Consider the following 24,301-nt stretch of genomic DNA (forward strand, 5'->3'; position numbering starts at 1 on the left):
GAAAGACAAGACAGGGTTACATTAGTGCATGTAGTTTGGCACTACAATGCTAAATTAGGAAGACATGACTATCAAATACTCATTACTAATCTTTCACAATTCATGAGACCCCCCCCCCCCCCCCCCCAGCCCCCGCCAAAATAAAGAGGAAAAAAAACAAGGTGAGTTTAACGTAAGGAAATTTGAGTTTTGCTACTTTTTGGTCGTCTTGCGAATTAGGGCCATCCTCTGAAATAGAAAATAAAAAATGAGTTATTCGTTTGCGTCAGTTAGGATAATTACCAGCACAATGAAATATGTCACCATACCTGTTTGTGAGCCTCTGTTGTACACGCTTTCTTAAAGGGCCGTATCTCGTCTGAGCCATAACCAGGGATCCACATGTTCCATTGACGCTCTAAAACCAACAACATAATTTCACATGTAGTTTAAATTTAAAAAAAAAAAAATACACAACAGAGGCATATTCTACTGCAAACAACATATAACAAGTGCATGCAGAATAAGTTACATACAGTGATAATACGTCACAATAAGAGAAAAAAACCTACCCAGGTGTAACTGGACATCTTTGACCTCCAGGGTGTTGGACTTGCGATGGCGGGCCAGCTGACAAGCGGCCGTGACGACGCTCTCAATGAAGTCGTCGGCGATTTGAAGCAGCACCTGTGGTGACATATTTTAAATGGCAATTAATGTGACAAGGAAAGGAAAAAACAAAAAATAGGGGCGTGCGGAATGAAGGTTACAACAGACCTCCTCAACGTCCTCATCCAGCTGCTCGTTGGGGTCAATTTCTCTTACCAGATCTTGAAGCTTCTTCTTGCTAAGGACCTGAATAGGACAATATTTGATCATTAGTAAACAATGATGGGCTCTAAGATTACTAAACACTTTATGTTCTACCAACCTGAGATCCTTCGGGGCTACTTCTGCCCGCAGGACCTGGTGCTCCGATAACCTTTCCTGCTGTTGTGGTGCTGTTGGCCATGTCAGCGGCCCCGGATAGTGTTGTGGGATGCAGAACTGTTAAGTGCTAGGTCACTCTCTGAGCAAAAATCGCGATGGATTATGAACGAAGGACCACGTCCATGTATCTGTGGAACATAAAAATCAACCTTAATTAATTAATTCATTGGGAAGATTGCAGGTGGAAAAAAATATAAAAAACACATTATCCTTTTTAAACTACTCACATATTTCTCAACTGATTCAAATACTTCATAGAAATGTACATAAACAAAATACAATTCTCATACAATTTTGTTTATTCCCATCTTTCAAATTTATATTATAGCGAATATATGTTTAATAAAAAATAGCCAACATTTTCTTTAAAAAATCCCATTACTACCATTTAACCGTTAGCAATTACTTAGCCAAGAGAGAAAAAAATCCCACCAAGTGATTGACCAAATCGAATATTATGATGATCGTTGGACGACTAGTACGCTGTAACAAAGGCAAAGGAGATCCATCAAGAACTCCTGCATAGAGACATAGGTAGTCAAGATCCCGAAAATAAAACACAATCGTGCTAACTGTATGAACAAAATCGCATCTTAGGCTAAAAACAATAGCAGCTGTACAGCTATGACGGTAGCCAATGAAGCTAAAATTAGCATTCTCTCTGACACAACACAGATCAATGCAAAACGCCTGATTTTCTTACCCGATTACGCTGACATCATCTGGCCATATTATAACAGGAATATGAAGGCATAAATACACAAATATCTCATTCACGCGGCTTCGAAGGAGTGTGCATGTAAACAGTTGCGATAAGGTTTTTTTTAATTTTTTTATCCCAAGCCAATACTTCCGGTTGCTTTTGTCTACGTCCGGTATTCATATATTCTGTCTTCCGCCACTTGCAGTTTGGGGTATGTCATTACAACTACAGTCAGAAGTTTGTTATAAAAAGTTTTTTTTAATACATAATATGTGATTCTTTGTAAATTTCGTTTGTTGTTAAATGTAAAATTGCCTCTATCTTCCAAACTGATTCTTACAAGTCTCTGTGGTCCCAAGGTGGAAACTAATATTTCTATAGGTAATTTGTGCCCACTGTTTACTTGTATGTAGCCACAGAATACTATTTAGTGCTCAAAAATTGCTGTATTTACTTAAGTATTCATTTACTTTTGGATACTGTGATATAAAACAGGACTTGTCTTTCTACATTGGTAAGCCACACCTTCAGTGTGTTCAGTACACAATGTTTTTAGTTTTGTTTTCAAACTGCACCTAGGCTTTCTTATCACATGAACATAAAAATAATTGTCAAGCTGAATCTCGGAAAATGGGCCCAACAATTGTCATTTTCTGCCTGGGATTTGCCTCCTTAGTAAATGGTAAATATTGTCTTTTAAAATTTTCTATTTATTTAATATTTCCTCAAGAAAATCTTCAGATATTTTTCTATTTGATTTGTTTTGTTTGAAAGTACTATGATCTTAATGTTCTTCTAACTGGAGATCGTAATTTGGCTTGCTTTAAAATGTCCAATGTGTATATTATAGTGGTGTGTGATATATTTTGTAAGTCGAGTCGAATTTACCTTAAGCAGTAAATGTTAAGGCTGATCAAGTGGAAGAACCTGTTTTGCTTCTGTCATAACTAGAATTGTGCTCAACAATATTTACAGAATGAAGTCATCTTTTCATCCTGTGTCTGCTTGCAGGGGAATTGCTCATTCAGGGCTCAAACCAAAATGTTATGGAAGGTGACCGTGTCACACTGAAGTGCTCTTACTCAGAAAATGGCTTCAACATCAGCCGCGTTACATTTGAAAGTTACTCCGGGGTAAGCTCCAGCATTAATTTGCCCATATTTGATTTGTCCCAAAATCCATTTGAAGCAATTCATTCAATTCAATTGCTTCAAAAGTGAATACATGGGCCAAGAATTTAGTCCAAGGTACGCATGACGAAAGGGAACATTATCCCAATCAAATTTGAATTTTAACATAAAAATACCAAGTGATTCATCACGGTGCCATCTGCGTACGTATACATACATCTGCCACGAACATGGCACTTTACTGCACCAATTTCTCTCTTTTTGTTTTTAATTTAACAATTTCCACAAATGTTCATATATGTTATAGTGTTCTTTTGCTTTTTATAATTAATATATTTTTAGAGGATGTTATTTTGTTTTTAGCCTTGAGCCCAAATGAGCAGACTTATTCAGGCCATTACCATGTCTTTTACAGCGCTGTTGTTTTGTCGCCGTCTTGTGGCAACTATTGCGTATTGTCATGTGTTCCATGACTGGTCACTAGTGCTTCAAAAGCTTATTAGAGCCAGTCCCAGCTGACTTAAAATAATAACAATAAAAATAAAAATATATATATGTATATATATTATTATTTTTATTTTTATTTTTTATATATATATTTTTATATATATATTATATTATTTTTAATGTGCTTATATTTGACTTGCCGTTTGGTCCTTTCTTCTATTGGTACAGTTTCTGCAAATGTGGCGGCCCGTGTGGTATGGTTCTTCTTGGTGCTTCTACAATATGAAAGTGGAGCAGAGGGGAGACGAGATGGTGCTGGAAGTTCCCCACATTGCATATTTCTCCGAAGGTGTCTTTCGCTGCGTGTCAGATGACCCGTCATTGAGTTTGCCGAACAACGTATCGAACACGTTTTCCCTCAAAGTGCACTGTGAGTTCTGCTATGTGCCCATGAGTGTCCTTTTTTTTCTGTTGTTGTTTTTTTTTTGGTAACCCAATATTTAGTTATGAGGTGAACTTAACACAAAAGAGATTCTTTACAAATGTCATGTGCAATGTTCCCTCTAATTTTTCATTGGTCTGGGCAGTTGGCTGAGTACCAGTGTGAGCGACATCATCATTGGTCGCTATGGGCGCACTAGTATCACACCTGCCATAAGCAGGTGGATGTCAATGTTCCGTCTAATTTTTCATGTAAAACATGCTGTAAAAGGCGAAAAACATAAGAGTGGACAGGGCTACTGCCACTGGCTGCCGCGTAAACGGCGCCATTATGGTGAAAAGGGTTAAAAAAAAAAAAGTTTGGATTTTATTTACTGCGCGCCATATGATTGCTGCTGCGCAGAGAAGACGAGAGTAGTGCGCAATGGGGCACACGCGTGGATTAGAGGGAACATTGTGGCAGTTTTTACAATTCTTGTTTTCTTCTCATGGCTCTTAGTGAAATAATGAAGTCCTTGGCAATGACTGGAAACCGGTTTCTCATGTAGAACTAGTTTAACATTCCCACACCTTGTGACACAAACTTGTCCCAGCATGTAAACCAATGACAGTTTGCCAACCAATTGCAATGCACATTTAAAATCACACTTACACTTTGGGGACTTCTCCCCATGGTTGATTTTTGACTGGAGTCACTTGATTTTAGGATGAAATTGACTAGTGATTGTGTTTGGAATACTCCAAAATCCTTTTTAAAGTCTAGCCAGAAGGTTAGTGTGTTATTCATATTGGCTGCCCAGAAGGTGGTAAACAAACACTCCCAGTCATGTCGCTCCGTCCCCAGCGAGCTACACTAAAACACATTATTAGGACATAAAAGAAGAAATGTGCATACACTGCACTTAAAGGGTAGCAGCATGATTGCCTCCTTTTTGTTTTGCCAATTCAAACTCTTTCCCTCATCAGCAGGAGATCGAATTTATCAGCCCACTTTGCATCTAGCGGCATCCATAGCACAGCCGTTCGGGCTATCGGCGTCCTCTATCTTCTCTGTGGCGCCCCGATCGACCAGCAGCACTGTGCTATAGTCTCCTCAGCCTCATGGGAGGAATCAATAAGAAGTTGAGATTAGACCCCAGCAAGAGGACAGTGAGGACGAAGGGTTTCTATTCAGATAGAAGAGAAAAAGAGCCATAATTCACAACACTTCTTCTCAATAAGTCTATTACTGTGCCATCGTTATTGATTTCCCCAGATTCGAAGGGACCACAAGGCTTTCTTATTTGAGTTTATCATACTCAGAATGAGGGATTTTAAAAAGTCTAGTCATACTACTACATCTTGCTAAATATACATCGTCTGGAAAACAGTGTAAGGATGGTTCGATTGTTCACGTCACAGTTCTGAGATTGAGGGTTTTATCCCCAGAGGGTTCTGAGCCTCCTGTGTAGAGTTTTCATGTTATACCCTAGTCTGCGTGGGTTTTCTTTGGGTACTCCGGTTTTCTCCCACATCCCAAAAACATCTATGGTAAGCTAGTTGAACACTCTTAATTATCCCTAGACATAAATGCGAGCATGAATATTTAGTCCAGCGCCCCTACGAACCTTGCGAGGATAAGCGATGACATAAATGAAGTCCAAAATGTAAGTTTTATTGAAATGCCTAGTTGATAGGTTTTAGCTTGTAAAAAACATGACAAGTTTGACACAGCAATTTTATTAACACATCTAGAACTGCTTGAATTTTTTTTTAAAAGCATACCTGTCTATTTGAAGCTAAAAATACAATCATGTTGCATGAACTAAATACTACACTCACTTCAAGTAAAGCCAATCTGCTTTATTCTATGTTTGATGGTAGATCTAAGAGATATGTACCTCTCCAGAGAAGGCTCCATCAGTTTACTGGGCCTGTCACAGGAGCTTCGTGTAAGGCAAGGGGACGACGTAGTACTCAAGTGCTCAGCCACTTCTTCAGAGGAGCCCAACTTCTACTGGTCCAAGGAGGTGAGTGAAGAAACGTACTTTGTGTATTAAGTCTTTTATTTGGTGGTGTCTTTGTTCCAACCATGTCATCAATTTCTCTTGTCATGTCTCATGTCAAGCTGCATCTTTGATTTTTTTCTCCCATCTTCACTTTTGACTGACCACTAGCTGGGGCAGTGGCGCTCGAACTTAAATAAAAATGGATGGCTTAATGAGGTGCGGACAAGAGGGAGGCAATTTCAAAGCTATGGGGTTTGTGCGGATTTGCAATTATGTTTTCTTTAGACTCCTCGGCAAAACAAACGTTGAATAATTCAACTGCTGTGCTCAAGTCGCAGCTAGGGGGAAATGAATGTCACACTTTGACAGTGGATATGCCAAGCAGGCGAAAGTTGATGAATTGGCAGGTGTGAGACAGCTTCAATGTCAACATCAGAGGCCAGGCAGACAATACAAAATGTCAAATCAATAACTGTATTGATTTTTGTATCTATTGAAAAGGGTCAAAAGTCAAAGCAGTGTCGACGATCATTTTTCAAGCCTTCTTCTAGCCACAATGTGATGCTGAAGAGCAAATTTATACATACAAATATTCACCCAAAAATATATATTTTTCAAGTTCATAATATGATTTTATTGTCTTACAGAAAAAATAACATTTATCCTTACAGAAGACTTTTTTTAGTGAAAAACATACTGTAATGCAAAATGTATTCTAACATTTGAAAATATAAAAGAATACATGTACTATTAAATTCAGATTTTTTTTCACAATACATTAAATAAAAAATACATTATTTAAAAAAGAAATAAAAACTACAATTAATGAAAATAAAATGTATACAGTAAAATGTAGGGCACACATAAACATTTTCACAGTTACACCAGAGAAAAATCTGACTGTTCAAGTAATCCAAAACACATGTTTGGGAAGTAATAGGCAACTAGAGTAAGACCCTGAAACAGAAATAACATATTTTCACGACTTTTAGGCGCACTTAAAAGTCTTACATTTTCTCTAAAATAGACAGGGTGTCTTATAATCCAGTGTGCTTTATATATGGACAAAAATTAAAATGTGTCATTCATTGAGCGTGCGCCTTATAATGAGGTGCGCCTTATAGTCGTGAACATACGATAACATTCTAACTAATATTACTCTTACTCTTTTCTTTGTCATTTTAATTTGCCAGTTAGTTTTGCTCTAATGCAAGGTTTTATTCTGATCGATCCAACGCAGTATGTGAATGATTGTGTGTGCTTACTTTCCTCTATTCAGTACTTGCCAGTGTCCTTGCTTTCTGTCAGTATGAGTGACAGCTCTGCGGCAGTAACTGTCAGTCCCCCGGTCAAGGAAGCGACGGGGAGGAGTGTTTGGGTGTGTTCCTGTGTGTATATGAATGCGCATTATCTGCGTGGTGGATTTAGGGCAGGCAGGGAAGCGGAATCCTCACATTTGGTTTTGACAGACAGCAAATTCATGGGTGCAGAAGCCCGGCGGTAATGACAGCAGGACACAGACACAATCGGGGCCGCCCGCTTTGCCAACCTTCAGATTTGCATACAAAATGCTGCTTTGGCCAAACCTGGCCTGTTTTGGAAAATCTGGGCGAGTGGAATCCTCTTAATTCTGATCCATTCAAATTGAAATGGTCTTTCTTGGCTGCCGCCGTAGCTCCCAGGGGCCAAATCATTTGCATGGTGTAATGTCTTTTTTTGGGGGGGTTGTTTTGTTGCTCCTTAGCGCCACCTCCGCGTTTGTTTACCAGCTTATTTGTTTCGTGCACACTCTCGTAATACTGATGCTATTTTGGTGTCAGAATTCATCCCTTGCTCCCTTGCATGTTGTTGTGACTGCTGCCTCGCTCTCTGCAGGCGACAATATCTAGGTTATTGTCAATATGTTAATATATATGCACAGCGTTTTTTTTCTTCAATTTTACTTAGACTTAATTTCTTCGTGGTAAGGCTAGTCTCTGAACTATGTTATTCTGAATTAGGAATATTATTAGTGAGCCTGGTTTTGAAAAATCCAAAATTGGCGCATACAAATAAAAACCAGAGATAGCTCAAATTTGCATTCATGTGTTGGCATTACAGTAAAATTTAACTGGGGGTGACCAAATAGGAAGCCGTTTTGATGGTGTTGGGGTTCATTTGCCTGACTTTTGTGCAGGCTGGCAGGCGCTGGCTCGATTCTGTTAGCCAGCTGCCATAGACTCCAGGAGCTCCTGCAACCCTTACAACAGGGGTAGGGAACCTATGGCTCAGGAGCCATATGTGGCTCTTTTGATGGGTGTATATGGCTCTGCACGAACTTGTGTGGTAAAATATGGGACACGCTACTGAGAAACCTAAGTCCCGAACGCACCAATGGCGCCTTTTTAAATCGTAATTTTTCTTCATTAGACTCTTCTGCATGCATACCCTCATTGATACTCATTGATTAGTAACAGTGAAATAATGTTCTCAAAATAATTCAGACTTTTTTGACTTTCAAAGTGGTGAAATGGATAATAAATGCTCACATTTTCATGTATTTTTACTTTTAAATACTGAGTATGGCTCTCAATGAATAATGTTTGAAAATATGCATTGTTTATGGCTCTCTTGGTCAAAAAGGTTCCCGACCCCTGCCTTACAAGGATGTGCGGTATAGAACATGAATGATTTAATTTATTTTTAAGGATATAAACAGAAACAAATATGAGACTGGGTGCACTTATGTAGGGCTGTAATCTTAAATGTTTTCTTCTACTTCATGTCCCCTTATCATTTCAGGATGGAGACTGGATAATGCCCTCGGCCATGCTGACACTGAATCAAGTGACCCCCATGGATAGTGGAGTGTACACATGCAATGCAGAACAACCCACCATGATGCTCAATAAATCCCGGAATATTAGCCTGGTTGTGTTGCCAAGTAAGAAAAACTCTTAAGCAATACATCAACAGTGTCCTTTTGGGAATAAAAGTGAAATTTCTTCCTGTTTACACAAAATAAGAAAAAGGAGTTCGGGGTTGTTCCCTAATGTACCCAGTGAGGTCGTTCGCCATGCAGTCACATCAATTCATCCATTGCCAAGTTTCCTCACAGCTGAGAACAAACACACACAGCAGTATTTGTAATTTATTTTCAGTTCAAAACAGTATGGCATGAATGGTCCCTGAGATGCTTCCTTTCCGCCATCTCCTGAGGGATGAAGAGCTTTATTCCGTATGAGGGTAATGAAATGTGAAAGTCGTCCGAGTCGCTTCAATTAGAAAGCCGGGGCGGTCTTGACGGCCGCTGTCCCGTGTGACTGACGCTTTGTCTTTGTCCCAGTGGGCAGACTGTCTTATTTTTTTTACCAAACGCTAATAGTCAAGCCCTGCCGCTAATTTCATTACAACATTCCCCGGCTAATGCAATTAGGACGCCTCATCTGTCTCCATCATCTTTATCAGTGACCTGTGAGAGGACTGTAGCGTTTGGATATGCCGCCCTTTTTAAAACGTTGTCCTCTATTACCCAGTAAAAGTGTCATTAAGACACTGTGTTATTTATTATGGGGGAGACCGTACGACTGCGGCAATTGACTCCCGGGTCGCCGTCGTGCCATAGTGTCTCCGCTTGCATCCCCCGGAGCGCATCTGCTAATTAAACAGGAAATCACTTGGGGATGCTGATAATGATTTTTCATCCTTGAAGGACCCCGGAATGTCGTATTTTTGCCACTTGGGCTGGAAACCCGCCAGGCATAAGCGTTTAAAATTGAAACCTCAGCGAAAATTTTGGGGTGGGAATTTTTCAGGACAAAGTGTTTTGGGTTTTACAAAAAAAAAAGTCCTGATATGAATATATATAATGATGAGGTCACCTTGAAGTAAAGTCGCAACGTTAATTAATATGCAGCAACTTTGATTAGTTTCAAATAATGTATTAGATATTTCATGCTTTCTTGAAGTATCACACTTAGGCTCATCTTGTAAGATATGACAAAAATGACAATGGAAATAATATTCAATAAAGTTCACATTATTTGGCTTTGATCCACAGATAACATCAGTTGGTTTCAAACCAATGCCGGCAAATTCATGCTGATGACCTCAATGGGGGTGATAATTACTAGTCTCTTTCTGCTCGTCGCAATGGGCGTGTACATACAACGAAGGAAAAAGCAAGTGATCAAGATACCCAGGTAAGGACCATCTACTTCCTAATATAATGTTTTTCATCTATCTCTATGTTTATTTGTTGAGGACAAGCGGTTTGAAAAATGAATGAATGAATATGCAATTTTTTTTCGAAGGGCTAATAAATTAGATACATTAATAGCATTATACTCATCTGTTATTCATGGAGAGATCAGAATTACATTTTGTTAGTTTATTTTTTTAGGAATGTAACGTAGTGATCCTCGGAGTCCTATTATAATTTTTTTTTAAATCTCAGAGCTGATTAAATAACTCTCTTAGTTAGGTTAACAAGGAAAGGGAGCTGTACTGTCGTAGTTCATTTTGACCTTGTTATCATGCCTATCTGGCTAAATTGTAATGAATTAATTTACAGTGTAACATGTAACCATATTATATTTTACGACTATAATTTTCCTTTAAAAAACAAATCTCAAAGTATTTACAATAACATATACACCTATCAACTGACTATACTGGTTATATATGTAATTTATGAGTCTCTTTTACAGTAAAATTCTGGCCAACAGCTGCCAGTTTTTAACTGTAAATGTAAGGAGTTTTTTTTTTATGTGCACAGTGTATTTTGTGACTTGTTCTGTAGGAAAATATGTGTTTGTGCTTCTACAGTCTTGTCGAAAAACAAACGTTTGTGTAGTGTGCGTGCTAGTGCTTGCCCTCATCCGTCCTGTTTGTGTGGTCTGGTTCTGTGTGAGGTCTCTGTGTGCACTGAATATTAAAGTGAATCTCAGCAGGTCTATCCGACCTGACTGCCCTCGCATTTGCGCTTCTGTGCGCAATGTCACTGCTGACCTATTAACAGCAGCTTTAAGTCATTGGTAGTATTTGAAGTGTAAAAAGCACCCCGGCAGAGAGACATTAAAGGATGTCACGTCAAAGTTGCCCAGTGACAGCATGTTAATGTGCACTGTGACCCTCTCTGCTTTTTTTGCTCATTGACCTCTTCTCTGTGAAATTTGCATTTTCACAAGAATCTTACTGATTCATGCATATTTATGATTCTCAAGGGAATGAAAATTCCTTCTTATTGACACTTTACACTTGAAAGAAGATCGAAAAAATATTGGCCATGACATTTTTTATGCTTTTCTCTTAGATTTTCTTTAAAAAAAAAGGTTATTTAGACAGTAATATAAACAGTGCAGCTAAGAGAAATGGTACAAAAAGGGTTGGAATAAATCTATACAATTTACTTGAACAAATGTTGCAATTTATTTTCAGTTTTATTGTTTAGGGCTGTAGAGAAGAATAACATTTTATAAGGCACCACAAATTGTTCCTATTGTACTGTATTATCGATGGGTCTGTATATGTTTAAGTTTATATGCATGGACAAAGTACTGGAGGGTAGAAATCTAAAGCTAATAAAGTTCCTTTCAGGAACTCTCAGTCTCCTACTGATGGTCGTGCACCTTTCTTGTTTGCTTCCATAGTGACGACAAGCCACAAACGAAGCCAATCTACAAGGACAGCATGGAGGCTCTCCACTCAAACTGTGGGGACAAACAGCCTCTCGTCACCGTGTGATGGCCGCGGGTGGATGGAATAGAAGGAAGATGGAGTGCATTAGCAGAGAGTGACGGATGGCGTCAGAGGGCTACTTAAGAGCGACTCCGATGGTTATAGATGATGAGAGAGAGCCTGGCTATATGGAGGGCAGAAATCGAAATAAGTAGCTGACGAAAAAGGAAAAAGAATGGGATTGAGTGATTGCTTTGCGAGTATTTGCGGCGGGGCGAGGCCTTGGACAAAAGGAGGGCAATTTTCTTCCTATTCATTTCGTAGGGTGGAATGTGATGAGCTACTACACGCTTTGTTGCATAGCTAGCCGGGGTTGCATTTTGTTTGCTTGTATTTTGAAATCTTTTCTCGGGTTTTCACGGGCATTTAGAATACAAGGATAAGTCAGATTGGACTTGATTTTTTTTGCATGATATCTCCATTTGGTTCTCACAAAAGCATGTTATTCTTTAGAAAAACCTTTATGCAATTTATGTACTGAGAATTATTCATCACATGATAGACCCTTTTACCGCCTACACCCTGTGTATATTTGAGTGTACTCTGAAAAATGATTAGCATAATGAATCAGCAGTGGGATTCTGCAGCTTGGTTGCCATGTGGTGTGCCACTTTCTTTAAGGCACAAAATCCTGTATAGAACATTCATTCAAAAATCACTGCAAATATATAATCTCATCCATTAATTACTGAAGCAATCTACTCTTTCCAGGTTCTACTTCATAATGAATTCCAAATAATTCACTTGCTGATTGTATCTAAGCTAGGTAATAGAACTTCTATATACTAAAAAAATCTGAAGTAAGCATGAATAAAGTTTATATCGTACTTCCAAATTGTTCATACAGCTCATGTATTGGATATTATTAAATCTCTGCAAGATTCGCTAATAAAAAGTCACGCCACAATACTTTCAGTGCAAATAAGACTTGGTAGAAAAGCCAGGTACCCTTGAAATACTCCTATTTATTAGGCGTGCAGGCAACTAAACTAAATGAGTTTTTTTCCCCTCATTTCTCCCCTCCTCCCCTAAAAATAACCGTCACGGACCACAAGTTCATCTTTTTAATTTTCCATGTAGGCATCGTCGTCGACACCGTCGCTCGCTTATCAACACGAGCATGCTCACAGTAGGGATCGTTTCATCACGCTTGTCTGCTGAAGTTATGTTGGCTTTTATGCGCTTTCATTATCAGTGCGTGGCTGACCGTGGGCCACAGTTAATAAACGGGGCGAAGTGGCAGTTTAACAGTGACACTTCATTAACAGACCGTGTGTCTGCGCACCGCCAGGATAATGTTAGTAAACTGATTATTCAAGTGCCCGCCATGCATTGATGAATGTTTTACGCACTGATATGTATCTTCACATGTAATATACAGACTTGTAGTAGTTTCGGGACATTCAAGGAAGTCTTGAAGTGAAGTATTTTAAGCTCCGCCGTGGCAGTTGGCCAGCTTTTTGGGTCAAGAGGTCAACAGTGGACGTCAGAAAATGCTTTATTTGGAATATTTTTGATTGACTTTATGCATTGGAAAGGAATTTAGAACTACGGTAAAATATATATGCGTATAAGATGATAATATGTCATTTCCTTTAGAGCACATGTGTCAAAGTGGCGGCCCGGGGGCCAAATCTGGCCCGCCACGTCATCAAAAAATGAAAATGTGAAAACAAGTTGACGTTAAATCGGCCCGCGAACCAACCCGAGTCTGACACCCTTGCTTTAGAGTATTAAGTGTATTCTTTTTTGTATTACAACATTTCCTTGTAAGAAAAATTGAGATGTGGTCTTAAAATTAGAACTATCTTGATATTTGATACTACTTAATAGATTGATTTCCATTATCATTTTACAGCGAACTGGTGGAGGCTGGCCTGAATGCAGTAGTAATACAAAAATAATCCTCATAAGGGCCGCGGGGGTGCTGGATCCAATCCCAGCCACAATCGGGCAGAATGGGAAGCTCTGCTGCCAACATGCCATTAAACATGCACTAAGAAGCACGGCAAAGAGTTTTTCTTGACGGATGTTCACTCCTTCTCAACTGAAAAAAGCCACCTGATATGACTAGTGAGATGACATCATGGTTTCTGGACCTCTGCCTAAGTAGCCCTCTTTCCAAACCCGTTGTGCTGAATCGAACCCCATCAGGAGACTCTGGGCTCGCGTAATGGTACGCCACCGTTGCCAAAGCCGCTTCGGTCACGGTCACTTTGTTTTGTATGTGTAGACCGCATATGCTGTGTCAAACGGCTGGGAATGAAGGAGAGGAGTTTAGCGGGGAGAAGCAGGTGTTTGCCAGTCATTACTCTCTGACAATGACCCATCTGCTGCGGGCGGGTGGGGAGGATGTTTGGAGGGTGGATGACTCCCTGCCAAAAAGGGAACAAACACTCACAGAGAGGTTGACGAGAAGGAAAGAAATGGCATTGTTTTTTTTTTTTAGTTTTGTTTGTTTTTTAAGAAGTAGGCGGATGTTACGGTTCCTGGTGTGCTGAGACAAAACGATTTCCCACTGGAAGTCCCTGAGACTTTAACTTAAGGAAATCAAAAGATAAATAGACGAGATAGTTGAACCAAGATGACCCGCTAAAACACACAGGAAAACACATTCTAAAATTTTGCATTCTCATTCAATTGCATTTACTGCTATTATTGCATCATTGAGGGCAGGTGATACAAAACTCAGCCAGTTCAGCCACATTGATGCTATTCATTGGACTATTGATTATTGCCATAATGAAGCATGTTTAAATCTTGTTGTTGATGTTAAATTTGACTGTAAATGTTAAATGTGTTGAGGACTCTTGAACAAATGGAGTTCATATGGAATCTAGTTGAAATACTGATATAATTTCTATTAATTTCAGGTGGCTGAACCTGTTGGCCATTAGAAAAGGTGTTAGAAATTCATTTTTGTCAAAGACTACTTTTTAGGGTGGGCTTTCTTGTTTCATGACTGTAATTCCACATATATATGTTTCAACTACAACATCTGGTTGAAAAATCAGAAGCCAGAAAGAAGATTTGTGAGAAAAAAAGATCAATTTATGTAAAATTTGTGACACCACAGTCTAAAATATCGAGATTTTAGCAAGTATGAACAACTAGGATTTATTTTTGTGGGCCATGCAAAATAACCTGGCGGGCTTGATGGGGTGCCCCCAGGCCTTGGGTTGACATTGATTTTGCTTAATTTGATATCATTTTGGTGCTAATTTTCAAAATTAAACACCGGAAAAACACTATTTTAGAGGAGCATTTCAGTTCTTTTCTATGAATGAAATGTGTATGATGAAGTTTTTTCTTTTTTTTGTTAAACTTGGCAAGTAGCATTTATACAGGATAAATGAAAGGAACTCAAACCTCACGTCACTCACATTTCCGCCTGTGGAGGGCGACAAAGATACAGTTTTAAAACCCACACCGAGTTCAAAAATCTTGTTAAAAAACTAGACCAACAATAAAAAGAGATAAAAGAAATAACGTTTTTTCATGCACCATCACTTCATGCTGAAGCTCTTAATTGCCCAAGAACACTTAACAGTCTCCAACCCTTACATTCTCCCCCAACCTCCTCAACACTTTTAATGCACAAAACGAACAAAAATGACCCCCTGGACTCCTAATCTATTTCTTCCCCGACACATGCTTCCACTGCGATTTATCAGCCAATCACTAATTTGCATGGTAACCTCCACATTGGCCTATCAATCCCATTTAAGGCACCACAGACTCCATTGAATAATCGCCTCTGCCTTGTGTTGTTATTAAAAGTCAGCACCAGGAAAAACCGGCCTGAGCCGTCCAACCTCGTCCTCGCATGTGTTCTTTGACACTCCCGTGGAGAGAAAGTGGGCGTGGGCGTGCGCAACCACAAGAAGAGTCGCACGCGCACGCACGAGCCGCGAGTGCGCGCTAGCCCAGCCGGAGCGAGCGCATGTCACTGTGAGCGTCTCCTCCAAACCGTCCTGCAAAAAAGAAGCCAAGAGGAATTACTACCAACACTACCACAACCACGCAGACGAAAAAAAGGAAGAAGGACAAGAAAAGAGGAATAAACGAGCATGGCGTTCGCGTCTGTGTGGATCTACCGCGTCCCCCTCGTCGTCATCGCCGTGCTTTGCTTGGCACAATCCGGTAAAACGCTGCTTTTTCATCATTTTTTGGGGGGTCCGCGCGCAACTTTGCTGTTCGGAAGCGTTGAGAAACATTTTAGTTGATTTTGCTGTGTACTTTTTTGGGAGTTGATCTGTATTGTGTTGGTTTTGTGGGTATGATTTCACTTGTTAATTGTCACCTGCTAAAGAAAAGTGGACGCCGGATGTTGCATTCCATAATGCACACCTGAGCGATGATCTCGACTTTTTTGGGGGGTTCAAAATGATGTATTTGCAATAAGTGTATGCATGTATTGAGTATGCAATGGTTGTGGAGTTTTAATTGAAGTGGTGAGTAATTAGAAACACCTGAGCAATCTGTATTCTTCTTCTAGAATGTGTAAAACTGATCACAATTATACAAAAGTAAAAAAAAATCTGACATTTTATGTTTTCCATGTAATCTAGGAGCAGAATGAAAGTAATCCTGCTTACTTTCATTTCAATTTTCAATTACTTGCATTGCTGACTAAAATATTGTGGGGGTTGTTGACTGTTTAGGGTGCTTTTTTTCTTGATAAACCTTTTGACACTTTGAATGGGAGTGTATCATAAAAGTGCACACGTGACAAGATGAGGCTGGTGTATTCATGTGTTTTCATGTGTGGCAAGAGTGCATCCTTCTTAGTGCTTTTCCATTAACTGATTGGACGCCACTGACGGCAATAGATGTCCAAGCAGTATGAACTGGGAGTTTGGCAGTGAGCTTTCATTGCAAGTCTTCACAGTTTAAATGGTGATTTAAGTGGATGTTTAACAGCAACAAATACATTAATTGCTTTAAACTGTACTTGTAATATAGTGATTTGCATGTCTGACATACAGTCAAAAAAGTTCACCTGCTTGAATAAGCAATGCCTCATAGATTGGGTTTTTTAAAATTAATGATACTAAATTAGTGGCCAATACATCCGCCTCATATTGCAAATGTTCTGGTATCAATTTGGAGTTTTTAAGAATATCATTGAAGGGACATTTTCTTCATATGTCATACTTTTTTACCATTGTTTTGATGTAGGTTTTATCAATTGCAAATATTACTTACATGCTGTTTTAAGCCTGATGTTACCCACATAGAAATATGTTATGAGGATAGTTTTTGCCTGCTTGTAAATAAGGAAAATATTGGAATTAAGGTCTTAGCAGTTGATGCAGTTTAAAAAAAATTAAATCAAATAAAAAATCATGACTATTGTTTGCCGAGTGGCATCTGGAACCACAATTTTAAGTTCTTTGATGGGTGCCGCTGTTTTGTCGGGTAGATTATAATCTTTAAAAGATGATGGCTACAATGATCACCACCTTGGTGTTAAAAAGAATGATTAATTCAAGGAAATAGAGTTCGGCTAAAATAAATCGTCAGACCTCCATGCTTGTTTTTCCTTTGCCAAGTCGGTTAAAGTGTGATGTTGCATCTTGTCACACTGTTGTTGTGCAGTGAGGCGACCCACACTGTTCTGACATCAGCTGTTCTGATGCCAAGCTCTACCTATTATAGCTTGTCTATTGATTGATACCCTCCTGTGTTTGTGAGCCCCGTAGGTTGCAGGATATACACATCGGCGCGTGGAGGCGTATGTATGTGTCACGCAAGAGGGTGTATGTGTTTAAGCGGGTGTTGTTTACGAAATTGTCTGTGTGTAGCATTTAAGTGGAGCTGTGTCGGTCGGCTATTGCGCTGGTGTCTTTTTCGTGTCGGATGCAGGTAACCTATGCTGAGGGAGGGGATGCTTGGTGATCACTGTCATTAATCTAACCACTGACGGGGGAAGGGAAAGGATTGTTGAGGAGGGGGGTGGAATAGATATATCTTTGTGCACCATATGCATTTGTATTGTAGGCCAAGAGCTGTTTTTGTGAGGGGAAATAAGTAGAAGCAATCTTCAGCTGAGGCCGCAGAATGACGGTAACTGTAATGGTTATGGCAGTTCGGATTGTGCTTATGAGCTGGAATAGACCGCATCGTGGGAAGGCTCAAAATGTATATAGTTAAAACTGAAAGGTGTAAAAATTTAATGAAATCTGACCTAGTGTAGCAAAATGAGATTTTTTTTTTTTGAGGAAATGCACAAATGGTTGAAGAGGAGGACATTTTTGAAAAATTGCGTTTCCTCAGGTTGTCTAGTGAACAAGTGGCATTCTTGCCTCATAGTTGTGAGGTCGAGGGTTGAATCCCAGGTGGGTGTTCACCATGTGGAGTTCTGCATCTTCTCCCTGGGATTGTGTGGGTTTTCTCCAGGTACTCCGATATCCCTACTAAATAGAAACAATTTTGCATCCCTACCCTGAAATCAATGCCAGTGGAGCACAACATGTGCTCGTTCACTATTAATTGCTTACTCCACCCCCATGCCCACAAGCACATCTGTATTCCTTAAACTCTCCACCACCATTTTGGGCCTCCATTATGACCTGGCATATCACTGTATGCATTAAATCACCTCCATTTGTTTGTTTGAATGTGTGCAATGAGAAGCATCCGTTTTGAGCATGCCCCCCGTTACCCCTCCTCTTCTCAACGTGTCATTATGCTTGACCATCCTTGCCTTGGCACTCCACTTTTTGTGTGATGAGATTTGAATACCAATTAGTATGTTAGATACACTGTGTCCATACAGAATACCATTGCACAAATATGGAGGAAGTTGAAATATACTGGCTGATTATATAGATGGATGTCACAATTCATGGCAAGTAAAACTATCTCAGATCTGATCATGTGATTGGGAACTGACCCCCTCACATCATTTTCAGAGGATCGGGTAAATAATAGGGGTTCTAAATTGTTATTAGTTCATAGTATCATTCATGGGACGTTATTTACAATGATAAATGTCCAATTCAGTCTGATTAGATGCAATTTTGTGGTGCAGTAGCATGAATAAACAAGTGACCAGAAAAAAAGACTTTCAGTTTAAAGCTGAACCGACTTTTGACATCGAAAAGTGGCTAAAGAACAATTACAACTAATGTGAAGTTACGTTGGCAACTAAAAGCAAAAACTGTCAAGTTTGTTACTTTCCCTTTTAGAAATGAAAGTGTCAATGCAGGTTAGTGTAAATATTCTTTATTCGAAAATAGTCAAAATGTAAAATTTACGTTAAATTTTACTAGTTCTGATCAATGAAGAAAATGAATTTAGTCAACCCCTTTTAGAAATAAAACTACAACTATAATAAAGAAACAAATATTATAGGAGTCTTAGAAATAGCAATTCTCGGTAGGTCGGATTACATAATAGTCTTATATGGCTTTCACTGCCCTGATTTCAATTTATCTGATTTTGTGCCTACATTTTGACTGTCATTTTTCACTAAAACTAAGAATTACTTTCGCTGTGTTATTCTTCTCTTGCTATCCTGTTGTTATCAACGGACTCTTTTCACTCACGACTTTTATGCAATACATTTTGGACTATTACACAGAAAAATATACATGAATTATTGCTTTTAGCACAGAGCAGAATGACATGCTAGTGTGATATTGTTAGGAAAATGAAATGCTGGTTTTAAGGAAGTCTATCTTGGCAAACAAATGTAGTGCAAATTCAAATCACATAAGGAGAGGGTCAAAGGTTTAACACCACATGCTTATTTGCGGGATGTTTTTAAAAGGCACAGGCATTATTTTGGTAAAATATAATGCAATGTTCAGGAACATACTTGATTCATTTACTTTGGCTTCACAGAGCAATGCCTACACTAACATTGTCGGAGGCGGACAGCGTTCGATGCTTGTCAGATTGCATCACAAGAGTTAAAAATGGCTTTTGCCTTCCACACTGCAACACTACCTCACCGTTGCCTTTTGTTCCTCGTGCATCTGTCGGTGGCACGAGTAAAGTTTTATCCTTTGATCCAAACCTTGGAGGGATAACTCACCCATGAATAAACTTGTCAACAATTTAATTAAAATGAGCAAGACTACTTGGGCCGTGAGCTTCTTCTGCCCTAGTGCTTGCTGGTTCAAGGCAACAACTTAATACTATTACTTGGTAGGAATATTCAATTGTCGTTTTTTTACGCTTCTTAAAGCAGTTAAGTTAGTGTTGGGTTGAGTATTTCTCAGTCTTGAGTCTTCGCAGAAAGATCGCACTGATTTTATACTATCGGATACTTTAAGAGTGATTATTCTTCCCTAATTTGAAAGATCATGAAGCATTAACTTGTGGTGTGAGGTTCTGTTAAGAATATTTTTCCTGTTCTTGCCTGATTGTCTTGTGAAATTGCTTTATTTACTTTATTTTGGAGGGAATTTTCTCTGTTAACTGGTTCGAAAACTATTATTTATTGGTAATTGTCAATGATCTGTTCAATATAAACGATTGCAACTCTGTTTTGAGTCCAGGTAAAATAGTGTTGTTGTTTTTTTTTAGGAAGTTTGAATACAAATCATTTGCTTTCTGCTGACTATCCAACAAGTTTGAAATGAATGCCTCTAAAATCATTTGCCTTCTGCCTTTATTTGAATATGTGTATGTGAGCGAGCTTGGCTGTGCTAAGATCGAAAGAAATGTTTATACTGTTGGTGGAATCTGGGCACTGTGACAGCCCATTGCTTTTCTCTATATAGTGTATGTCATCCACAAGCATTTGAAAGGTTTTCTAATTGCCTAAATATGGCCAGAGTAAAGCACTCCTTTTCTCTAGTCAAAACTCCCTTAACATATTGGTGTTTGCCTTCTGAGCATTAAAAAAAAATCAACACAAAACAAAAGCTATGTTGTCTACCAAGTTATGATGCATAATTGCTCATTCCCGTCAAACTCTAAAAGGACCTTTTTGTTCCTTCATTGTTTCCACACAAACAAAGCTTCAGTATGTTTTATAGTTCAAAATGTATTAAGTTCTAACTCCTGATTGTGGCATTCTTTGTAGTAAGAACACATCTAATATTGTTGCCTTAAGGATTATTGTAGTAGTCTATCATCATAATTTTTTTAATTAACAAGCCTTATTTTGTGTGTTAGTGTTATACTGTTTTATTCGTCAAGAATATTCCATGCACGATGGAGAAATATGGCTTTGTGTCATATATATATTTTTTTACTTGTCCTGTGTTGGGACTCAGATTTGAATAGCACGCTTCTGTTCCCGCCCGTCAGTCAAATCAATGGAAGAGCGTCAAATAATATCACTGTTGGACAACTTCCGTCTTTTGGAAAAGGCCCCATTTAGATCAAGTGATGGCATCTTAAAGACTTGTGACAGGCTGCCCCAAAAGATCCTCATAAACAAATTGGAGCATTTTGCAACTGGGGCAAAGTCATGAGTGAAAGTGTCTCGTACTCGCAGCTCAATGTGGGATCACTTTCATTCCCCTTGAGGATTTTATGGCTCTATTACTCAGACAAGGCTGAAGTTCCTCGCTGCAGCATTTAGTGCCGCTGATGTGTTTTCCCGGAAATCTCTCCTAATCTGCCCCCTAGCGTCTGATGTGATTTCTAATTGTTTTTGGAGTGCTTGTACCATTGATAAGACTGTTGTCATCCCATGCAATCCCCCCGTGCGAAGGCGTTGGAATACACTGCGTCTGGATGAGCCACAGTAGGGGGCGTAAAGCCATTTGTGCCAGTGCGAGACGCTGCTGACACGGAACAAAACGCAAATCACTGAAAAATGATTTATTAAAAGCTTTAACCAGTCTTTTTCTGGATCGAATAGTAATAGAAAACCAAATGATCTTACCATGTAAAATTGAGCTTTCTTTAACCTAGACTGGCTAACAACCACATTTTGAGGTGTTAAGTCTGCTTGGAAAAAAGCAAGGCATGATTTCATAATTTAGGATTGTCATACTTGGTCACATTATGTGAATTTTCTCCATATTTTATCTGAGTGAAGAACAGGAGATGTGTGTGAGAGATTGATAGATGAATTTATAGGCATTAGATGTTAATTGAAGGTTTCCATTACCTGTTTTTTATTCATTTCACAGCACATTGTGGAAATTTTGTGTTGCGTTAATCAGGCGGTTGCTCACATGGACGGATGGTTTATAGCTGGCACATCATCTCATCGCCATTACTATTCCCCAGATGGAGCTGCTCATCGTGATCGTAACGCTGATCGATGGCGTCACCTGTGTGCAACTCTGGTCATAAATGACTTCTCTACCCTGAAACTTTTTGACTCAAGTCTGTACAAGTTCCACGGCAAGGACGCCGACTTGCTTCGGTGGCGTAAAATCAGCAGGACAACCATTTTTCTTGGAATTGTGAGCACAACCGAAGCTGACCTTTCGTGCTGGTGATCCAACGTCCTTCATTTGCAGGTCAACATTGAGTGATTTTTAAGGTTTTCCACAGATGAATTGAGCAGAAGTGAGTAGAATAGGAAAATAGGGGGATTGTTGCATCTCCAGACTGACAACAAACAAACATTCCAAGGGGTTTTTGTAACGTTAACGGTCAATTTTTTAGTCTTGTTTAATAGCAAATTCTGCATTGCCTTTCATCCCTGGTTTTTGAGTTATCAAGGCTTTTATTTGGAGTATTGAAAATGAAATGTCTTCAATAAAATTTGTAAAATAAAGTCATACATGGTGTTAAAACCCATTATTTTCCACTGCCCATTAATTTTGTTGAGTACAAGGTTTGATCAGAGTAGTCTTTAAATGTAATTAATTTGACCTTGGACTCACAAAAACTGATGACTGCCAAAGAATTAGCAGTCATTTTTCTTATAATCCATTTTTTCCTATTACATTTTTCCTACTAACACTTCTAATTCCATCACATTTAAAATTTCTCTGGGGATTTTCTTTATTCTCATCCACTTTAACACGTCTTGCCAAAACCAGTGCTATTTTTTGAAGTGAGTGAAAACTAAATTTTGGCATTTTGGCTAAATTGCATGCCAAGAACCAACAGAACGGTTAATCTGCTAGCGCAAACACGCATTTAGAACCTTCTATTTGGAAAACTGTGTAAACAAGTGCCACAATCTTCCCTTTAGACATTTTAGACTCCCCCAAAACTATTTGAATATAGCAAAGACTAAAAAAGTGTAGTTACAGTATATTTCATATATAATATATATAACGTATTACATATTTTCTATGTAATTGTCCATAATATCATACTTTTATAATATTGCTACAGAAAACTAAGATGAATTTCCCAGTTTTCAACATTATATTCCAAAAGCCCTTGTGGTCATAAATTAGTCTACTTTAGGACAATAAGAAATCCTTCTATTAACAGAGTTCGGAAAACAAAGAAAACTCAAAATGATTTATACACAAAAACCTTTTATGTATTCACTCTGAATACATTCCGAGCCGTTTCCATGGTGTTGCAAGTAAATGTTTTGGCCTCCCTGCCATTATTTAACAACCTTCCTCACTGTTGTGACACCTGTGCCTTGCAGACCCCGCTGGGTGCATGGCTAACACGGTGAGACAGTGGCCCTACGGTAGTGCCGGTAACCGAGGTGATTACTTCCCTCCCACCTCAGAGCTTGCACGTGATTGGGCTGAAAAGGCCAAGTTCAGATAATTGAAGGGCTGAGATCTGTGTACTCTTCAAGTCAACTGGAATGAAGAGGGTGAGATCTGAAAGTGGAGCCATCCAATAAAGCCCAATTTCTTTCCTCGCCCACCCCCCTGAGAGGGGTCTACAAGTCCAGTAGAGGTCAGCTGATGAAGAGTGACCAGGCATGCAGCCCGAACTAGCCAGGCACTGATGAGGTCAGGACCGGATGGCTGGACAGTGTATAAAGGAGCCGAGCAAGGAAACGGAGAGGGTGAATGTCGCCAAGGGGCAGACGTCGCAGACCAGTGAAGCGGGAACGTGCGAAACCTCAGGAGGAGAATCCAACAAATGAATGAACAATGGCGGGATTCGGACTGCCAGATAGGGAAAAAAAACGGGGAGAATAAAAGCGGGCAATGGAAGGAAAAGGAACGGAAGGCCTATAGATGGATGGTGATAGGCTGGGATGAAGATGGAGTGAGGTTAGAGTGGGGACCATTTCTAGTCACATTGGGTTGTGATGGATGGGGTCAAAAAGGACGCACTCAACTCTGCCTCAAATGTGACCAACTGAACACTGGATTGGTTATCCATATTTGGGTGAAAGACTTTTATGTGAAGAAGAAAAACATTGTATATTAATACAAGACTAGTAATTGGATTGGATTGGATAACTTCATCCCGTATTTGGGAAATTTATCATAAATGTATTACAATTATTGTTGCAAGAGGGTCAGGATGCAGAAATGGGAAAGGTATTTTAGACATAAATAGATGGGTAATAAGTTAATAAATAAATACATGAATAAATATATAAATAAATAAGTGTTGCTGTAATATATACATAAATAAATAAAAAAATATACATACACATACATATATATATAAAAGCACATATAGACATGCACATAGACGTACATGCATGCATAATAGATAATAATAATAATAATAATAATAAAAGAAATGAATGGTTGACTCCGTTGAGCCAGTCTAAATATGAGGTAAAAAAGAACAAAATCCGGCATTTAAGTGAGTTGGAGTTTCAAGGGGAATTTCACAGCAACATTTTTTGAGAGCATCACGGTCATGTTCCCGGTCCAAATGTTTGTGGGGATGTAACTCAGGTTGCCTTGAAAAACGGTCCATATATTCCCGACCTAATTTGTGGGCGAAGCCCAACGGTACTTTATCTCGGACGGTTTAACACTCGGGTACGCACGCGCGACCATGTCTTGCTGCCATTTAGAATCCTCGTATCATCGCGTTAA

General features: G+C 39.1%; 3 protein-coding genes across 4 annotated transcripts in view; 2 read left to right on the top strand and 1 right to left on the bottom strand.

Moving 5' to 3' along the window:
- Positions 1 to 120: 120 nt before the first annotated feature.
- On the bottom strand, positions 121 to 1,836 carry taf12 (TAF12 RNA polymerase II, TATA box binding protein (TBP)-associated factor). 2 transcript variants are annotated; one of them, XM_077720854.1, is made up of 7 exons: positions 1,673 to 1,825; positions 1,402 to 1,487; positions 911 to 1,097; positions 757 to 834; positions 552 to 666; positions 309 to 397; positions 121 to 228 (listed from the first exon to the last, which is right to left on the bottom strand). In XM_077720854.1, the coding sequence occupies exons 3-7, from the start codon at positions 989 to 991 to the stop codon at positions 193 to 195; spliced, it is 399 nt and encodes a 132-aa protein (XP_077576980.1). In that variant the 5' UTR covers positions 992 to 1,097; positions 1,402 to 1,487; positions 1,673 to 1,825; the 3' UTR covers positions 121 to 192. The 2 variants fall into 2 exon arrangements, with proteins under 2 accessions (XP_077576980.1, XP_077576979.1); XM_077720853.1 differs by lacking the exon at positions 1,402 to 1,487 and having other exon boundaries at positions 1,673 to 1,836.
- Positions 1,837 to 2,185: 349 nt separating this feature from the next.
- Positions 2,186 to 12,231, top strand: LOC144199904 (B-cell receptor CD22). Its single transcript, XM_077721801.1, has 7 exons — positions 2,186 to 2,354; positions 2,684 to 2,805; positions 3,478 to 3,679; positions 5,554 to 5,699; positions 8,460 to 8,601; positions 9,718 to 9,859; positions 11,309 to 12,231. The coding sequence occupies exons 1-7, from the start codon at positions 2,303 to 2,305 to the stop codon at positions 11,400 to 11,402; spliced, it is 900 nt and encodes a 299-aa protein (XP_077577927.1). The 5' UTR covers positions 2,186 to 2,302; the 3' UTR covers positions 11,403 to 12,231.
- A 2,989-nt stretch (positions 12,232 to 15,220) lies between these two features.
- Positions 15,221 to 24,301, top strand: part of cadm4 (cell adhesion molecule 4) — a 138,242-nt gene continuing 129,161 nt past the window's right edge. Inside the window, exon 1 of the mRNA XM_077721217.1 lies at positions 15,221 to 15,539. Coding sequence (XP_077577343.1) covers positions 15,467 to 15,539 — 73 coding nt within the window. The 5' untranslated portion in view covers positions 15,221 to 15,466. The remainder of the gene's footprint in view (positions 15,540 to 24,301) is intronic.

Source organism: Stigmatopora nigra, chromosome 7 (genome assembly GCF_051989575.1).
Source record: "Stigmatopora nigra isolate UIUO_SnigA chromosome 7, RoL_Snig_1.1, whole genome shotgun sequence".
Taxonomy (NCBI): Eukaryota; Metazoa; Chordata; class Actinopteri; order Syngnathiformes; family Syngnathidae; genus Stigmatopora; species Stigmatopora nigra.

Excerpts from the sequence above, each read along its gene's own strand:
- taf12 (XM_077720853.1), bottom strand. The coding sequence starts at position 991 with ATGGCCAACAGCACCACAACAGCAGGAAAGGTTATCGGAGCACCAGGT. Across the intron at positions 398-551 it reads AGATGTCCAGTTACACCTGG|AGCGTCAATGGAACATGTGG; the intron begins GTAGGTTTTTTT and ends TGTTGGTTTTAG. Across the intron at positions 229-308 it reads CAACAGAGGCTCACAAACAG|AGGATGGCCCTAATTCGCAA; the intron begins GTATGGTGACAT and ends TTTCTATTTCAG.
- LOC144199904 (XM_077721801.1), top strand. The coding sequence starts at position 2,303 with ATGGGCCCAACAATTGTCATTTTCTGCCTGGGATTTGCCTCCTTAGTA. Across the intron at positions 2,355-2,683 it reads ATTTGCCTCCTTAGTAAATG|GGGAATTGCTCATTCAGGGC; the intron begins GTAAATATTGTC and ends GTCTGCTTGCAG. Across the intron at positions 3,680-5,553 it reads GTTTTCCCTCAAAGTGCACT|ATCTAAGAGATATGTACCTC; the intron begins GTGAGTTCTGCT and ends GTTTGATGGTAG.